Consider the following 15,730-nt stretch of genomic DNA (forward strand, 5'->3'; position numbering starts at 1 on the left):
GGAGCGAAGCGAGGCTGACGAAACGCCAATAACAGCCGATACCACGCGGCCTGCCGGAAACACTGATACTAACGTTGTGAACAACGGCACCGGCAGTCTTTGCTTGACGGTTTGACAGAAGAACCTGCACGTACATGTTCAGAAATTTGTAATGCTTGTAAGGAGATATGGTTGTCTTCACCGCGTATAAAGTTAATCTTCGCTGTATTTGTTCTTAAACAGTTATTTAGAAATACAAAGAGTAGTGGCTTACCCAATCGTTTTCACTTGTTCCTTTGAAGAGCCAGCGATAAAAACGTAAAAAGCTCCCAATGCTAAGACCAAAATCGGCAATATTACAGTCCGTTGGGTTGGATACATGCCTTCTTTTCGTACTTGCTAACTGAAGAAGAAAACAACATCTGGCTGCTAGCAATAATCAATACCGTCCCTTGGGCTTTACAACTATGGTGATGACGAACAGTTAGTTTGCATTCACGTATGCATGCAACTGACACTGTTCAGTGGCTGCATATCATTTTGATTAGTTGTTTTCATGTAGCTATTCATTCACGAGCTTTTCAGAAAAACGTTGCTTTAAAGATTTAAAAACTTTAGACACTAATGGTGTCGAGTTTTCTGTTCTCTTTTGCTTAGCTCAGCCGAATAGGAATCTTTTCTCTTATTGGACTTATAAGTGCAAGACAGAACTCTGAGAATAGTTTGTGACGAAGGGCTGATGCTCGAACTGTTAGCTTCACAAACAACCGCGATTAATTTCAAGTTGATAAATAGCCAGGTGAAGGTAAATTCATCAAAATTAATTCAACAAAAGAGAATTTTTCCAGTATGCGTGGGTATCTCTAAAGCGATTTCATGCATCTCTTTTGCGTTCCAATACGTGAGCGCGTTTAAACTTCGAGACAACTCGTTATCTCAAGAAATCCAACAATAGTTTATTAACGTATTTCCATAGCAATACATGACATCACCGTTTTTAAAACTAAAGAAAATATAAGGCCAATGCAACAAACGTAATAAATTGTCATTTGGGGAGCAGGGATGGCGCAGTGGTGGTAGTACTCGCTTCCTACAATGTGGCCCGGGTTCGATACCGGTCCGGTGCCATACGTGGATTGAGTTTGTCGTTGGTTCCCGCCTTACTCCGAGGGATTTTCTCCGGGTTCTCCGGGTTCTCCGGGTTCTCCGGTTTTCCTCCCTCCGCCAAAATCTCCAAATTCCAATTCGACCAGCGCAGAGGAACCGCATGAAAACCAGCTAAGAGCGATGGGGCTTCCTCTCTAAGTATCGGAGTTTTTGTCCTAGAGTGAAATTTCAAACTTATGGTATTGCTATCGACCAATCAGAATTGAGTAATTTGTTGCATGCACTATAATGAATGTAATTGAGACCACTGCGTGCATTCTGGATGACATCTTAATTACATGCTGATTCAACTTAAACTTATCGTTTTGTTTGCTTTAGTTTCAATTTTTGATAGTCCTCGGGACTCCAAACTTTTTCTAATGTTCCAGTAGGCCGATATCCCTGGAATTCTTTGATACCTGCAGGGCCTAAAACGATGCCACTTACTAACAGAGGAATGGTTTTCTGGCCTATTGTTTCCAAGCTAATGTTATGATGTCCACGAGAAACGTCTGAGGCCACGAAATAAACACGAGTTTCAGCACGAAAGGTACTGAACGCTTTTCCAGTTATTACCACAGCATCTCTTTTGTTTTTGTCAAGCCATATATGTACCTGTCCCTTGTTGTGCTTCATTCGGCGTAGCACGATCCCCACTGACCATTTCTTTGATGGAACCTGAAACGAGTATTCTATAAAACTACCTGGTTTAGAAGACACCCAGCCCCCAAACGCATCTGACCGATCAAAACCGCCCCCCATTTTTGCTTCAGTACTATTTAATGGAATTTGGCTGAAACCACGTTTCCTTTGGGTCTTCACTTCAAACGACTGATGTACAGTAAACTTTCTCCAGCCTGGGTTTGTTGCAGCCCAGCAAAGTGGCTTTGTCACCAGTATCGAATTGTCAACAAACAAAGGCGGCTTCATCGGAGAGTTTGAACAATACGGTTGTCCTGTTCTCTGTAGGGCTTTTTGGAAGTACCGGATCATCATCAGAGCCACTTGGGCATGCCCTTTTACATCAATATGCAAATGATCTCTATTGACCATTCCCGGTCGTATGTAAGGCTTTCGAACGCGATTCGCTCCAGTTAATGGACATAATATATCGCGCCAGCTGAACAATGTAACGCCATAATATGATGCAAGCTCACGTTGTCCCAGGTCTTCCAAGCTATTGCAGTGTGGATTTTTAATGCTGCTCAAGGATTGGTTTTTTTTGACCGGATCAACCAAGCTTACGTACAAAACTAATGGAAACGACGGAAACGACAGTACTCTTCTAGTCAACAGCTCCATCGGTTGAGCAGTTTTGCCGTGCGAGAATCCATAATCGTTGACTGACAACTCGATTAGCACAATATCTGGCTCATCATTCTTCGATAAAAAATTTTGCAAGCAAAACGTAAAGAAGTCACTCCCTGTACCTCCTAGTGCCAGATTTTCCACCGTCAACTGTGAGCGGATTACCTGGCTCCACCATTGAGAGAAGAGTTGATGAAACAAACGCTTATGATCTGCAATTCCTCCTCCCGCCGAGTTAGATCCACCAATCACAATCATTTTGATTGGCTCGGCCCTCATCACTTTGTTCATCAGTGTCGTAACTCTGCAGGAGTCTTTGTCATTCTTGTGAATAGCTTTAGCAATGTCTTCCTCGCTAACACTTAAGTCGTTGATATTTCGGTAAAGGTCTCGGTCTTGCCAAAAAGCAAAAGGTTCTTGATTGAGCTTTTTCATTTGAGGAACTGTAGAATAAGAACCCCTTTAAAAAAGTTAAAAACAATAGTAAATAGACAGTACAATATAATGTACAATGTAAGCGTACCTACAATTATTTTTAAACATCATGTTACTGCTTTAACATTTTGTTCAAAGGGCTTTATATGGCCTGGCTTATACCTACAGTGTAGGACATAAGGAGAACCGACAAGTACCACGATTTTGTCCAAACAATGGACACTGATGATCAATGCGTTACTGTCTGCACATGTGACTTGCGCTATGCTTGCGCTGTTCGCGTAGTTTAGGCCCAAGTTGAATCCTGTCTGGAAGTTCGTGAAGAGATCAAAGTAGCTATTAAACTGAGAAAGATTCAGACTTTGGTCTGACGAATTTTGACAGGTCACTGCCTACTCGCGTGCTTGTGTGTACATCTCTCTGCAAGAACGTTGTGCCAACCACACTTGCCTGTTAACTACTTGACTTTGATTTTTAGTGCCATTCTTGGAAGGCGAAATTTACTCTTGTCCATGAAGAGATTACTTCCCTCAGCTTCGGTTGCTGAACCAAACATGGTCTTGTCTAACAACAAAGTGCGTGGTGTGGCGGGACGCAACAGAAAAGGTCATGGTCACATCCATTAGCACATTTACGGTGTTTATCAAAATATTTTCTCTCAGCGTTATGATTTCTAATTAGCGCAGGAGAACAAAATGTAGCTGGACTCAGTTTCAATTGTAAAAAAACGTACAAAAATGTTTGCATTACATTGTCGCTGCTGTATGCTATGCTGTTGTGCATTGGGCAGCATGAGTAGGTGGGTGGTATTAAAAAAGGACAGTTTGTGTCGAAACTCACCATGAAAAGTTTTTTTTTGAAAAACTCAAAGCGCTTATTACATTATCTAAAAATACTCAGCACTACGTAGTGTTAAACCATAAAAATCCCAACTTTGGGAAGTACAAAAGAATCTACTAGCGAGTTGCTACATGCTATTACCTTTAACTTCAAACATCACAATTTGAATATAAGTATCGTGGGTACAATTTTATATTATTTTACGTCTCTTCGCCTTTAAAAGAGCGAGTCCAAGGCTATTTTGATATCGCTGCCACGGTTTCTGTCCTTAGGACTTGAGTTATAAACAAGCATCTTTAATCATTCATTCATTGCACTAAAATATTCCTTGAAGCTACCGATTCATCGGTAATTTAATTTGGGAGCACTTGTTCGACTCCAAAACACGAAAGATCAGTTCACCACTTTCGCAGCCGTTTTATTCACAAAGATCGGGCGAAATTACCACAAAAAAGGCTTACGACCCAACGACTAGCTGATCCTGAATGACCGGCTGACCGAACGAGTGCCTTTTTTCCCTCATCCAACTGCTATATCTTCCCCTAGCTACGCTATCACGAGTTAAAAATGGCTATCACTAGTTAAGAACTCCTTTCACGAAGGAATTGTTGCTAACACGTTCTTAGTTCAATCTTCGTCCTAGGAAACTTGTAACACTTAATATCTAGATATGGAAGGAGGCGTAAGCAGTAAACACATCCTTTATTCTCTGAGAAGTATCGTAGAGTTGTTGTTTGAAGACATTGCAATGTAATCTTTATTTTGAGTTTTCCTATATATTTTAATTACTTAAATTTGAGTTTATTCAGTGAAATGGATGGTCTAATAGTTTTAATATTGCTTTTCTTATTTCATTTTGGCCAGCTACGTTAGTAATGACGTAGAGTTTTGAAATGAAGAAGATTTTTACAAGGTTATTTGATCGAAGAAAATTATGGAAATGAGGTGCTTCGCTCGCGTATTCCTACGCGCACTAGTCCTTAACTAAGACTTAATGCCAAGATCGTGTTAGTTTGACAGTTAACCGATATATAACCCAAAACTATATGGTAGCTATAAAATAGGGAGTGCAAAATCTACAAATTAGAAGAGAGAACACATGAGAGAACTTCAAAATTGGAAATGTGAGTTGTTGATACCAGCCCAAAGAAGACTTCATTGGCAGTCCCGTTAAAGGCGGTCCACTCGACTTTGGGGCCAAAAGTAATTTTCCTTCAGTTTTTGTCAGTGAAAAGGGCTTGGTACATATATATAAAAAAGCAATTTATTATTTTCGAATTTCTTCTATTTGCTTTGCTCCGAGCCAAAATTGAATTTTTGTCGAGCTGAGGTTGCCGACCTTGATCAGAAAGGTAAAATTCATCGATTTTGTGAAGCGTGCTACGTCCCCTAAAGTTGGCTCGTCAATCTCAGTGCAGCTTCGACAAGTCACAGTGTTACTGCCACCAAGCCTTTTCTGTTTTAAAAAACAAATGTACGGTCAGTGGTGTTTGCTGAACTACAGCCGAAATGATTCAATTGCATCTTTTGTTTCAGATTGCTGGTAGGGCAAACAGTCCTGTTTAGTGTTTTTTATAAATATAAATCTTTAGTATAATTTCTAGAGGTGAATATAAGAATTGGACATTCTGACTGGTCGAGAAGCTTATCATATGACGCTAAATTCACCCCGCTGGAGCTTGGTTACTAAGCTGGCCATCTTTGCCATCTCGGCAAGTAAACATGGTGAACAGTTGCTGAATGAAGTTTTCATTTATTCGAAAGACATCACTCCAAGTCCAGGATATTTGAAAGGATGGAGAATTTTCAGAATGGCTGCTGTCGCCCTTAGACCAAAATCTTTTCAAGAACTCGTATTCAAGGCTCTTAAGAATCGTAAACACAGTGGCTGCGTCGATCGCCAGCAGGTCAGATCCTTTTTAGGCGATGACAACTGTAAATGAACTCAGCAACGATAAAAATGTATCGGATGAATTTATTTTTTTGTGGTGTTTTGCTTGTTTGTTTTACTGCCGAACTCGATGAGTAAATTGATTAACAATCGATGTACATGTGAGCTTGTTATTAAACGTGATTACGGCTGCATACGTGTATGCACACGAACAATTGCGGCTGTGTTTTCATGTTTTAGTCCGTTATTTTGTAGTCCTTGATATTCACCTCTGAAAATTACACTAAAAAAATTATTCGCCTCAGGCTAAGTGAACATTGGTCAATATTCACCTCGATTTCGTCTCGGTGAATATTCACCAATGTTCACTTCGCCTTTGGCGAATAGTTGTTAAGTATTAGCACTACTTTCAATTCAGCTATGTTAATGATCGCGATACATGATATATGTAAAAGTGTTATCAAAAATGTATTTTTCTTTCGGCTATTATTATTTTTCCAGACACCTTGAGGATAAGAATGACTGTGAGGTTTTGGATTTCTATGCGCCCCGAATGCGATATATAACACCTTTAATATCATGCATATCGCATTTTAGGACAATAATGTTCAAGGCCTACACCCTCCCTTGAGCCGGAGAATTCAAAAATAAACTAGTTTCGTGGCCAATAATTTTGGTGCCGTCAGAAAAAAGAGTAGGGTACTAGTCCTATAAGCGAGAAATCGTACTCTCAGCATCTACACGCGCATTGATATGGACGTTTGTTGGAAGGTTTCTTGGTCCCATCTTTGATTTTCTACATTTTATTCATGGGTAGACCATTGTATTTTCCATTTTCCAAAAACGAACGGCTGATAACGGGAAAGAAAAAAGTAAATTTCAGGTCCATATCCACTTCCTTTGCCCTCATGTATTAGCAATATGCTCCTGGCAACTCCTTATATTTTCTGTTGAAAAGTAGAATAAGTAGATACACTAGTAGTGGAGCTCCGGCGGTCCGAAGGGCCGTCAAGCGGAGCACCATACCCATATAGGAAAGTAAAGGAAACCCATGCATTGATTTTCTCATGGTTATCATGGCTAGCGGTATTACTCTTGGGTGCGTAGGCATGACGACGACAACGACAACGACAACGGCAGCGGCGGAGACGCGCAAGATGGCGGCCACACTCCAGCTAATAGGTTGACAGCGACATGCAGCCCTGTTTTACAGCGTACTTCTTTGATATTGGACATCCATGTTATTGTCAATAGACACCTGTCAAAACAAGGTATCCGCTGACCAGTACCACGGGACAATATCGTGGGCTCAAGTATAGAGCTCATCGAGGTCACGTATTTTTTTAAATTTGACCGCCGTCCAAGTGCTAGCTTAAGGTTGGATCGCGGACTCATGTCAGGTTAACTTGTTGTACATAGTTGTTCGGAAGCCGGCTTAAGCTAACCAAGGCTTAAAAGTTAACAAAAGTATTATTTTTTCATGTATATAAAAGTTTTTCACTGCTTTTGTTTTATGTAGTTTGAGATTATTCAATCTCAAAACAGAAGGCCAAACAATATACAGAAAACCTCATCGCAAAGTTAGAAAACTCCAATCAAAATTCTCGATTATCCTGGTTAGCTTTATCGAGCTTTGAACAACCCGACCCAGGAGCTCCGCTTTTAGGCTTAGCTAACTCTACATATTCCAAAAAATTAAATCAATGAGTGGGTTTTTCAACTGGAAAACCTGCCCAAATCTATTGATTGGCGCGCGCAGGGCAGGGGATTTGCCACCGGCCACCTCCATAGCTGGTAATATGGTCACGTTACAACTTGTGTGACATTGTGACGAAGGCTGGTGCAGCTTTCGTTGTATGGCGGATCCCGAAGGTCATTATATGCGCTGATACTAAAATACAAGCATCAAGCATGAAACAGAAGTAAAGCCCATTCATCGCAAAACATAGTTCCATTCAAGCCTGTCGTGTTCATTCAGATTCATTTGACGAATGCACTTCCCAGCGATCAACCGGCAAGTGTTCATTGTTGTTCTCAAGTTCAAATTCGGGCACATAGCCCTCAAGTTCCCGGTAGTAAAGGTTAGTTGTAGTACAGGATTCAGTTGCCATTAAACGGTAAATAGAAACTTACGACTTTCGTTTTCTCCTAGTGTTAGTTCTGCGGACCTTATCAGGACGACGGCTACGGTTGATTTGTGACACCGCCATTATTCACTTTTGGAGTCTCGTAAGTCTTGAGAATTGACCAACTTCAACGCAACCTTCACCTCAAAACTACATCTGCAGTGTATACAAGTATTAAAGGAAACTATTTGCCTCTACTCAGAAGGTCAACAAACGAACCTGAACGGCAGAAGAAGTATTTTCACCAAGTCCATGGGTTATGTAAATGAGCTTTGACATGAGCGACAGCTCCGTAAATACACTGACTGTGGCAGAATTTAATCTTTTCTCGCGTGCAATCCAAGGAGACACCCACCGGTTTGAACTAATAGAACGGTTTATTAACGTAAGAAATTTACTGTGATGTGATTTTCAGCCTTAGACCCAACTTTTGAGATTTTCTCCCTCAAATCTGGCGAAATTTTAGTAGGTGATCAAAGACCTCAGAGTGGGGTGTCTTCCAGCCTCGCTGGTAAGGTAGAATGTTCCGAAAAGTTTCCATATTTTGTCAGTCAAAGAAATGAAGGTACCTTAGAATTTGCATGAAAACGAAATTCCGTGAGCTGCATTTTAGGGGACGTAACACGCTTCACAAAATCGGTGAATTTTACCTTTCCGATCACGGTCGGCAACCTTAGCGCGGCCAAAATTCAATTTTGGCTCGTAGCAAAGCAAAAATAAGGAACTGGAAAATAATAAATTGCTTTCTTATATATATGCACCAAACCCTTTTCACTGACAAAAAAATGAAGGAAATTATTTTCGGTCCCGAAGTTTAATGGACCACTTAAAGTGGATTAGAGCAGTTGAACCAGTTGAGTGGCATTTAGCCTTTGCAGAAGAGGGAACAAAGTGAATCCCCATCACGTTAGCCTTTTACAGTGAACATAAAACTTACCTAGTTGATCTTGGTATCATTGCTTCCATTCGTGTGGCTTCAGAGTAAGTATACATCGCTCCCAAGACGAGAAACAAAACACACACCATCCCCATTTGGTTACAGATCAATCAAGTTGACTTAAATTATGTTCACACGTTTCCGTATCACAGAAAACTATATTCGCTACAGGTATTCAGTGGAATAACACTTAAGCAAGCAAATCAATTGTGCGTTAAATTGTTAACGACTGGCATTGTCCAGGCACTTTCTACATTACTTTCACTGATGTCATCTTCAATACTCGCTGACTGGTGGTAACAATGGTTATTAGTGACACTCTTAACAACTATTACTGTAGGGCACGAGTTTACATTTTGAAACAAAAGATATGTCAAAACTACCATTAGTCTGTGATGAACTGAAATTTTACAAATTTAAGTTTAACGTCGAGGCGCATTTTTCCAAATTCGCTATGCTGTGAATTTAAACAGGGAATGCAAGGAGTTGGTTTAACGGAATGAGGTTTTTTTCTACGATGCTTACAGGCCCTCCCGCCCTCTCCTTTTCTCTAATCTCCCAGACCTCGCTCGTAGCCCGCCCGTTTTTTCGATCGTCCCCACTGACCGAGAGCGTAGAACAGCCTACACGCTGGTGCACGCGCCTTAAATATTACAGATTAATAAAAAAAAAAGACGACCGCTAATGGACGATCGGTTTTTCACACAGGAACTGTTGCCAACACGCTCATAGTACAACTTTCGTTTTAAGAAACGTTTAATCGCTCAAAAATTAAAAAGAAGGAAAGGAAGCGTTACTAGTAAGCACGCCCCTTCTTATCAGAAAAGTATCGTTGTTGTTCGGAGAAATTGCATTCTAATCTTTATTTTGAGTTGTCCTGTATGTTTTAATTACTTCAATTTGATTTTATTCAGTGAAACTAATGATCTTTGTGATTCTAATATCGCTTTTCTTATTTGATTTTGGTCAGCTTCGTTTGTAACGACTTTGGGATTTTGAAATGAAAAAGATTTTTACAAGGTTATTTGATCGAAGAAAATTATGGAAATCAAGTGCTTCGCTTGCGTATTTTCCTACGCGCACTAGTCCTTAACTAAGACTTAATGCCAAGATCGTGTTAGTTTGACAGTTAACCGATAACCCAAAACCGGTCGCTATAAAATAGGGAGTGCAAGATCTACAAATTAGAAGAGAGAACACATGAGAAAACTTCAGAATTGTAAATGTGAGTTGTTGATACCAGCCCGGAAAAGACTTAAAGCGGATTAGAGCAGCTGAACCATTTGAGTGACATTTAGCCTGTCCAGAAGAGGAAGCAAAGATAATCCCCACCACGTTCGGCCTTTTGCAGTAAACATAAAACTTACCTTGATGATCTTGGTATCATTGCTTCCATTCGTGTGGCTTCAGAGTAAGTACAGATCGCTCCAAAGACGAGAAACAAAACCCACACCATTCCCATTTGGTTACAGATCAATCAAGTTGACAAAACTTTAATTATGTTAACACGTTTTCGTATCACAGAAAACTATATCGGCTACAAGTATCCAATGGAATAACAGTTAATCATAAGCAAATCAAGTCTGCGTTCAATTATTAAAGACTTCCACTGTTCAGGCACTTTCTACATTACTTTTACTGATATCATCTTCAATACTCGCTGACTGGTGGTGACAATGGACACTCTTAACAAGTATCCTGTAGGGCACGAGTTAACTTTTTTAACCAGCAGACAGGTCAAAACTACCATTAGTCGGTGATGACCTTAAATTTCAGAAATTACAGAATTCCCTGTGGCGGTTAATTTACTTTTTTATTCTTCAAGTTAATAATCAAGCAAACATTTTCACTTGCCCGGGGAATACCGCCGACTATACAACGACTTTCCTCTTGCTTATGATTGGCTGTATTTTCTATGGCATGGTATAAATACATATATTCACGTAGATGTAAACAGTTTTAAAATACATGTTTTAAATGTCCTCTATCCATCGTCAGTTGGGATAACAGAAATTGTGAAACAATCTCACAAAGCGCAGAGTCCAATGGATCGCTCTGACCCTGTACTCACAACACAGGTGTTGGTCCCTTGCAGTTCACATCCGCTTTGTATTGACCTTGGTAGTCAGCTAGGGCCTTGCCCTTTAATTGTAGAACATGGTCAGACGGAAACCTTAATAAGACATAATCTTGCCACTGTGTACGCTTCATGTGTGTATTTTCATTCAAGCCCCAAAAATAACTTTCAATTACAGCTTGTCAAGACAGCTTTTGAATTATACGGTGGTGTTTAAATTCAATATAAATACGTCGAAGTAGCAAATGTGACAATTTTGAGGGTCGTACAGGGGTATCTCTTGATGCGTGATTAGCTGATTTTATTTTCCGTAAAACGTGAATTTCAGAAATTATTCTTCGTGATCCGTGACTTGAAAGTTTCGCCTGACCCTTGAAGAACTTGAATTATTCGTGATTTCACCACTCCACAGAGTGGTGAAATATTATACGTTAGTTTGAGAAGGATGTTACCAAAACTGGAACGAGGAACGGTGAACTGGGAACCGGGATCTGGAGTCTGGGAACGAGTGTACAGCAGTAACCCGCCTGAGAATTCAGAATTGTGGACAAAGCAAAAGAGAAGGGAACAATTTGGTGAGCTGTGAGGAAGTGTTACGGTTGTAAATGTGAGTTTCTACCGGCTGTGCCCCCAAATGACCAGCAAGTTCTTGTTAGAGCAGAGTCCCATTGGTACTGGGATAAACAAAGCATGAATGGCCTGGGGAGAAAATCGAATTGGTATTATCACATACTACCCCAATCGGTCAGGCCACAGTCGTTCTTAAATGGAATTTCAAGTCTTCATAGTCTTCTCATATTATCTCACTTTGTGGGCGAGCTGTCATGTCAATATTTAAAAATAGCAACACGCAATAGGATATCGAGGACAAGTGACATAACTTTTGCTTTGTCCGCCATTCTCAATTCTCAGGCGGGTTACCGCTGTGCACTCGTTCTAAAAACTCCCGTTCCCGGTTCCCCGTTACTAGTTTTAGTAACATCCATTTATTTTTTAGTCTTTATTTTTTCCACCGCTGCAGATAAACGGAAGAAAGTTATATACCTGATAAAGAAATGGAAGAGGACCGATTCCCTGCTATTCAAAACGCAAATTTAGAATGATAATTCTTTGTGATAGTTCAATTCCTGGTCACAACCGATACTCTGTAACCTAAGAATGTAGAGTAGAATATTTTCAGCCTACAGTCGGCAAAAATAACAATATCCAGGCTGGGTACGAAAACTATTGATTCTTATATACAATGAAGTATGTGAGTGAATGTTTAGAAGTATACTCTGATGACAAGTATGAACTATGGCTTCATTTAAACAGTGTCAGTCCATAACTAAGCTGATTATTTTGACTGAAGAACCAGTGCTTTGTAATCTTCACGTGACCAAACCTTCTGTAACGTGTTAGCTGGCTTATATCCTTTTATATTTCTCATACCTGCAGGACCTAATACCATTCCACTTAAGAGTACTTCAAAACCTTTCCTACCCTCAGTTTCTATTTTCATTTTGTATTTTCCGGATGTTATCCTCGTCCTAAGAAAGTAAATACGCGTCTGCAGGAGGATTCTTCCATAGTTCTCTCCCGTTATGGTCAAAGTGGTGCTTTCGTCTTCATCAAGCGAAATTTTGATCTGTCCATTTTGAAGATGACGAAGCACCAAACCAACTGACCACTTATCCGTTTTCCTCGCCATTTTAGGGGCGGTAAATGAAAATTCAATGAAACTTCCTCCTTTTCTTGATTGCCAACCACCAAATGAATCACTTCTGTCTGCGTCAGTTCGGGTCATCTTTGCACACGTGCTCTGAGGAGTAATTTCATGGAAACCATTTCTCATTAGGATCTTGACTTCGAGTGATTGTCTTTCGTCTGGCATTCTCCAGTTCGTCGATATGAGTGACCAGCAAAGCGACCTTGAAATTAACGTTTGGTTAGAAAATTGAACAAATAGCGGCGGTATTTTCTCAACAGACTCAGCTGTCTTCATTACACTCTTCCATGGATGACAGATCACCCGTTTCAACTCTTTCTGGAAATAACGAGTCAACATCAATGCAATTTGTGCATGACTCTTGACACCAATGTGAATATGATCCGCGTTTATCATGCTTGGCTTGATCTCGATACGCCGCTTTGATTTTATCGTATCCATTGGACAAATAACATCGCGCCAGCTCAACACCGTTACGTTATAGTATCTGGCAATCTCGTGCTGTCCAATATCTTCTAGATTGTAGCATCTTGGATTTAAAATACTCTTCCACCACTTCACTTTTTCGATCAAGTCGACCAACGTTACATACACAACTAATGGCTCTGACGAGAACGACATTACTCGTCGGGTTAATTGTTCCATCGGTTGAGCGGCCTCACCGCAGAGGTAACCGTAATCATTGACTGACAGTTCGATTAGCACTATGTCGGGTTCTTTAGTCTTTGTTAGACAGTTTTGTAAACATAGGCTGAAGAAGTCGCTTCCAGTTCCCCCGAGGGACAAATTTTTAATGGTAAGTTTGGAACCAGTGTGCGGTAAAATCAGATTATTCCACCAATGAAGGAAGAGCTGGTGATAAAGTTGTCTATGATCTGAGATTCCTCCTCCAGCCGAGTTCGATCCTCCAATGACAATCATTCCGATATTCTCTCCTCTCAGCACTTTATGAAAAACCTTCCAGACGCGAAATGTGTTTTGGCCATAATTATAACTGGCCCTGTCAATAGTCTCCTCAGTGACACTCAGTTGCTCAAGATTACGATAAACTAGTCTGTGCTGCCAAATGTTAAAAGGATCTTTGTCGAGCCATAACGGGATGCCAGCGAACGCTGCGTTGGATAGAAGTACATGAACTAAAAACATCCACATTTGTTGGCGCATTTCACATGTAGATGATTAATTCTCTAACAGGTTTCTTGAAACATGAATGAAATCTCGGAAACAGTAATGGCACCTTTCAGGGTAGTTAATGCTAACAGGTGTCATCGTCACCGAGAGTCGACCATGCGTTTCACATCATCTGATTTTTTGCAGTGCTCTCTATGTTAGGACTGCGAAGTTTCTTCCAGAAGCTCAAACAGAACTGAATCAGTAATTCGCCTTTCGAAGGCCAAAAGGAAAACACGAAAACTGCAGACTTATTAACAGACGACAACTATGAGACTTTGAAAACGAATACCTCCTCAACAAAGGTACCAAGATAATTCGATTCTGTTTATACCGACCGTTTATTCAAGCAAATAGATTAGACGGAAGGGGTCATCATTATCTCCAGTACTCGCTTAAATCTTTTCGTCAAAACAAGAAGCAGATGTAATTCATCCTTTTTAACCCAATTTTTAATATCGTAGATGGTTGATTCTCTAAAGGAAAAAATACTCTTAACAATGATGTGAGCGAAAAATGCCCGATTGCTTTAGGCTGGCATGTTAATCAAGTAAAAATCGCCGATACCTAACCAGCAATGTGTTTTCTATGATCACTAATGTGACGCGTGTGATGCGGGTGATGTCGCTTTCGTCCTGCTCGACGACCCTTGGACTGATGTCTTGTTTAAAAAGCCAAAAAGATATGCTGTTAGTGAACATCTCGAAACGAACCAACTCCCGCTATTCGACATTAGCGAGTTCGGACCGGCCGAGAGCAAAAATCCCGCACAGATACAGAGGAAGACCTAGTTTTACCTGGGTCTCTTTATTGGCAGACGAGGACGAGAGAATCAGCGCCAGGTAGCGCCAACAATTTTGTCCTTGCGAAAAACCCCTCAAGACGTTGAGCGTTTTGAGCTGAACCGAAGTCTGCCCGGTTCTTTACCAGCCACGAAAAACCATCAGGGTGGCCTCGGAGATTCTAAAGATGGATCCGACGTAGAGACAGTTTCTGTCCCTGACTCTGAATCTGGCCAATTATTAGTTCCACACATCCAACTCGAAATGCCATGGCTTTCAAAGCAAGGGAACGCTGAAAGAGTTCTTGTCAAGAATACTTTTGGAACAGCGTCTGCGTCACATGGCGATCAACGTTTTCCGCAATATTTTACAGCTGCAATGTGCAAGTGCACAATTATTACTCTTCTCGATGACTCGAACATGAAAGCTTTTCAAACTCCGCTGACCAAGGTTTTATCTCTTTCATTTGATAGACGTTCCTTGAATTCTACTTGATTGTAATTTTCGTTCAGCAGACTCGCTTGCTTCGCTTTCAAATTTTTCATTAAATTAAATTTACAAACGGCGCTCATATCATGTCATTCCCACTTGTTGTTGTTTTTACCGCATCAACCGCATTTTTACCGGTCGCTTTGTAAAATTAAATCCAATAAAATGAAGCTATATTTTCCAAGTATACAAGCGCACCGAATTTAATAAAACAATTATTCCATTCGCGCTTGTTGGATACGAGACTGGTTATGGCCAACTCGGCCCAACAGGCCTCGTTGGCTATTTACCATCTCATATCCAACGCGCGCTCGTGGAGTAATTGTTAATTATCACCTAAGCGTAACATACTACCGAAACTGCCGCTTTTAAGCCCCTTCGGTTAAAGGTCCATATTCCTGTAAACCAAACAATACACCCGCTTATAAGCCCCCCGGATATAATTCCCCCCTCTAGCTTTCCTTGTTACAAATTTGTCTTATTATGATGATTTAAAGCTTAATCACCAGTAAGTAAAAAACCTATTTCGATCAACAAGTGCAGCTTTAGCTCATTTCGAAACGGTTTTTTATTCCGGTTATAAGACTCTCGGATATAAGCCCCTCCGTTTATAAGCCCATCTATGTCAAATTTTCTTCACTGTTATCACATTCATAATAAATAAAAAATAATAACACTACAGTATTGCAGATTCCTCGATTTTCGCGTCAATTGCCGGTTTTCATGTGACGTCATCATTTTCCAAAATAAGGAATTACCAATCCTACTGAGATTTTACAACGTTTAAGCCAGACAGGGCCACTCATTTTGTAATAGAGCTCGTTTGAATTTCCAAGTTTATG

The 15,730-nt window shown here is 40.4% G+C and overlaps 2 protein-coding genes across 3 annotated transcripts; both read right to left on the reverse strand.

Moving 5' to 3' along the window:
* Positions 1-910: 910 nt before the first annotated feature.
* Positions 911-10,124, reverse strand: LOC149102255 (uncharacterized). 2 transcript variants are annotated; one of them, XM_089275439.1, is made up of 2 exons: positions 10,030-10,124; positions 911-2,893 (listed from the first exon to the last, which is right to left on the reverse strand). In XM_089275439.1, the coding sequence occupies exons 1-2, from the start codon at positions 10,122-10,124 to the stop codon at positions 1,444-1,446; spliced, it is 1,545 nt and encodes a 514-aa protein (XP_089131565.1). In that variant the 3' UTR covers positions 911-1,443. The 2 variants fall into 2 exon arrangements, with proteins under 2 accessions (XP_089131565.1, XP_089131564.1); XM_089275438.1 differs by lacking the exon at positions 10,030-10,124 and adding an exon at positions 8,663-9,967.
* Positions 10,125-10,863: 739 nt separating this feature from the next.
* Positions 10,864-14,018, reverse strand: LOC110067848 (uncharacterized). The gene has a single exon (XM_089275440.1). The coding sequence runs from the start codon at positions 13,609-13,611 to the stop codon at positions 12,076-12,078; it is 1,536 nt and encodes a 511-aa protein (XP_089131566.1). The 5' UTR covers positions 13,612-14,018; the 3' UTR covers positions 10,864-12,075.
* Between the last annotated feature and the right edge of the window lie 1,712 nt (positions 14,019-15,730).

This window comes from Orbicella faveolata, unplaced genomic scaffold, assembly GCF_042242905.1.
Source record: "Orbicella faveolata isolate gen_17 unplaced genomic scaffold, um_ofav_v1 contig_36, whole genome shotgun sequence".
In the NCBI taxonomy this organism is placed as follows: Eukaryota; Metazoa; Cnidaria; class Anthozoa; order Scleractinia; family Merulinidae; genus Orbicella; species Orbicella faveolata.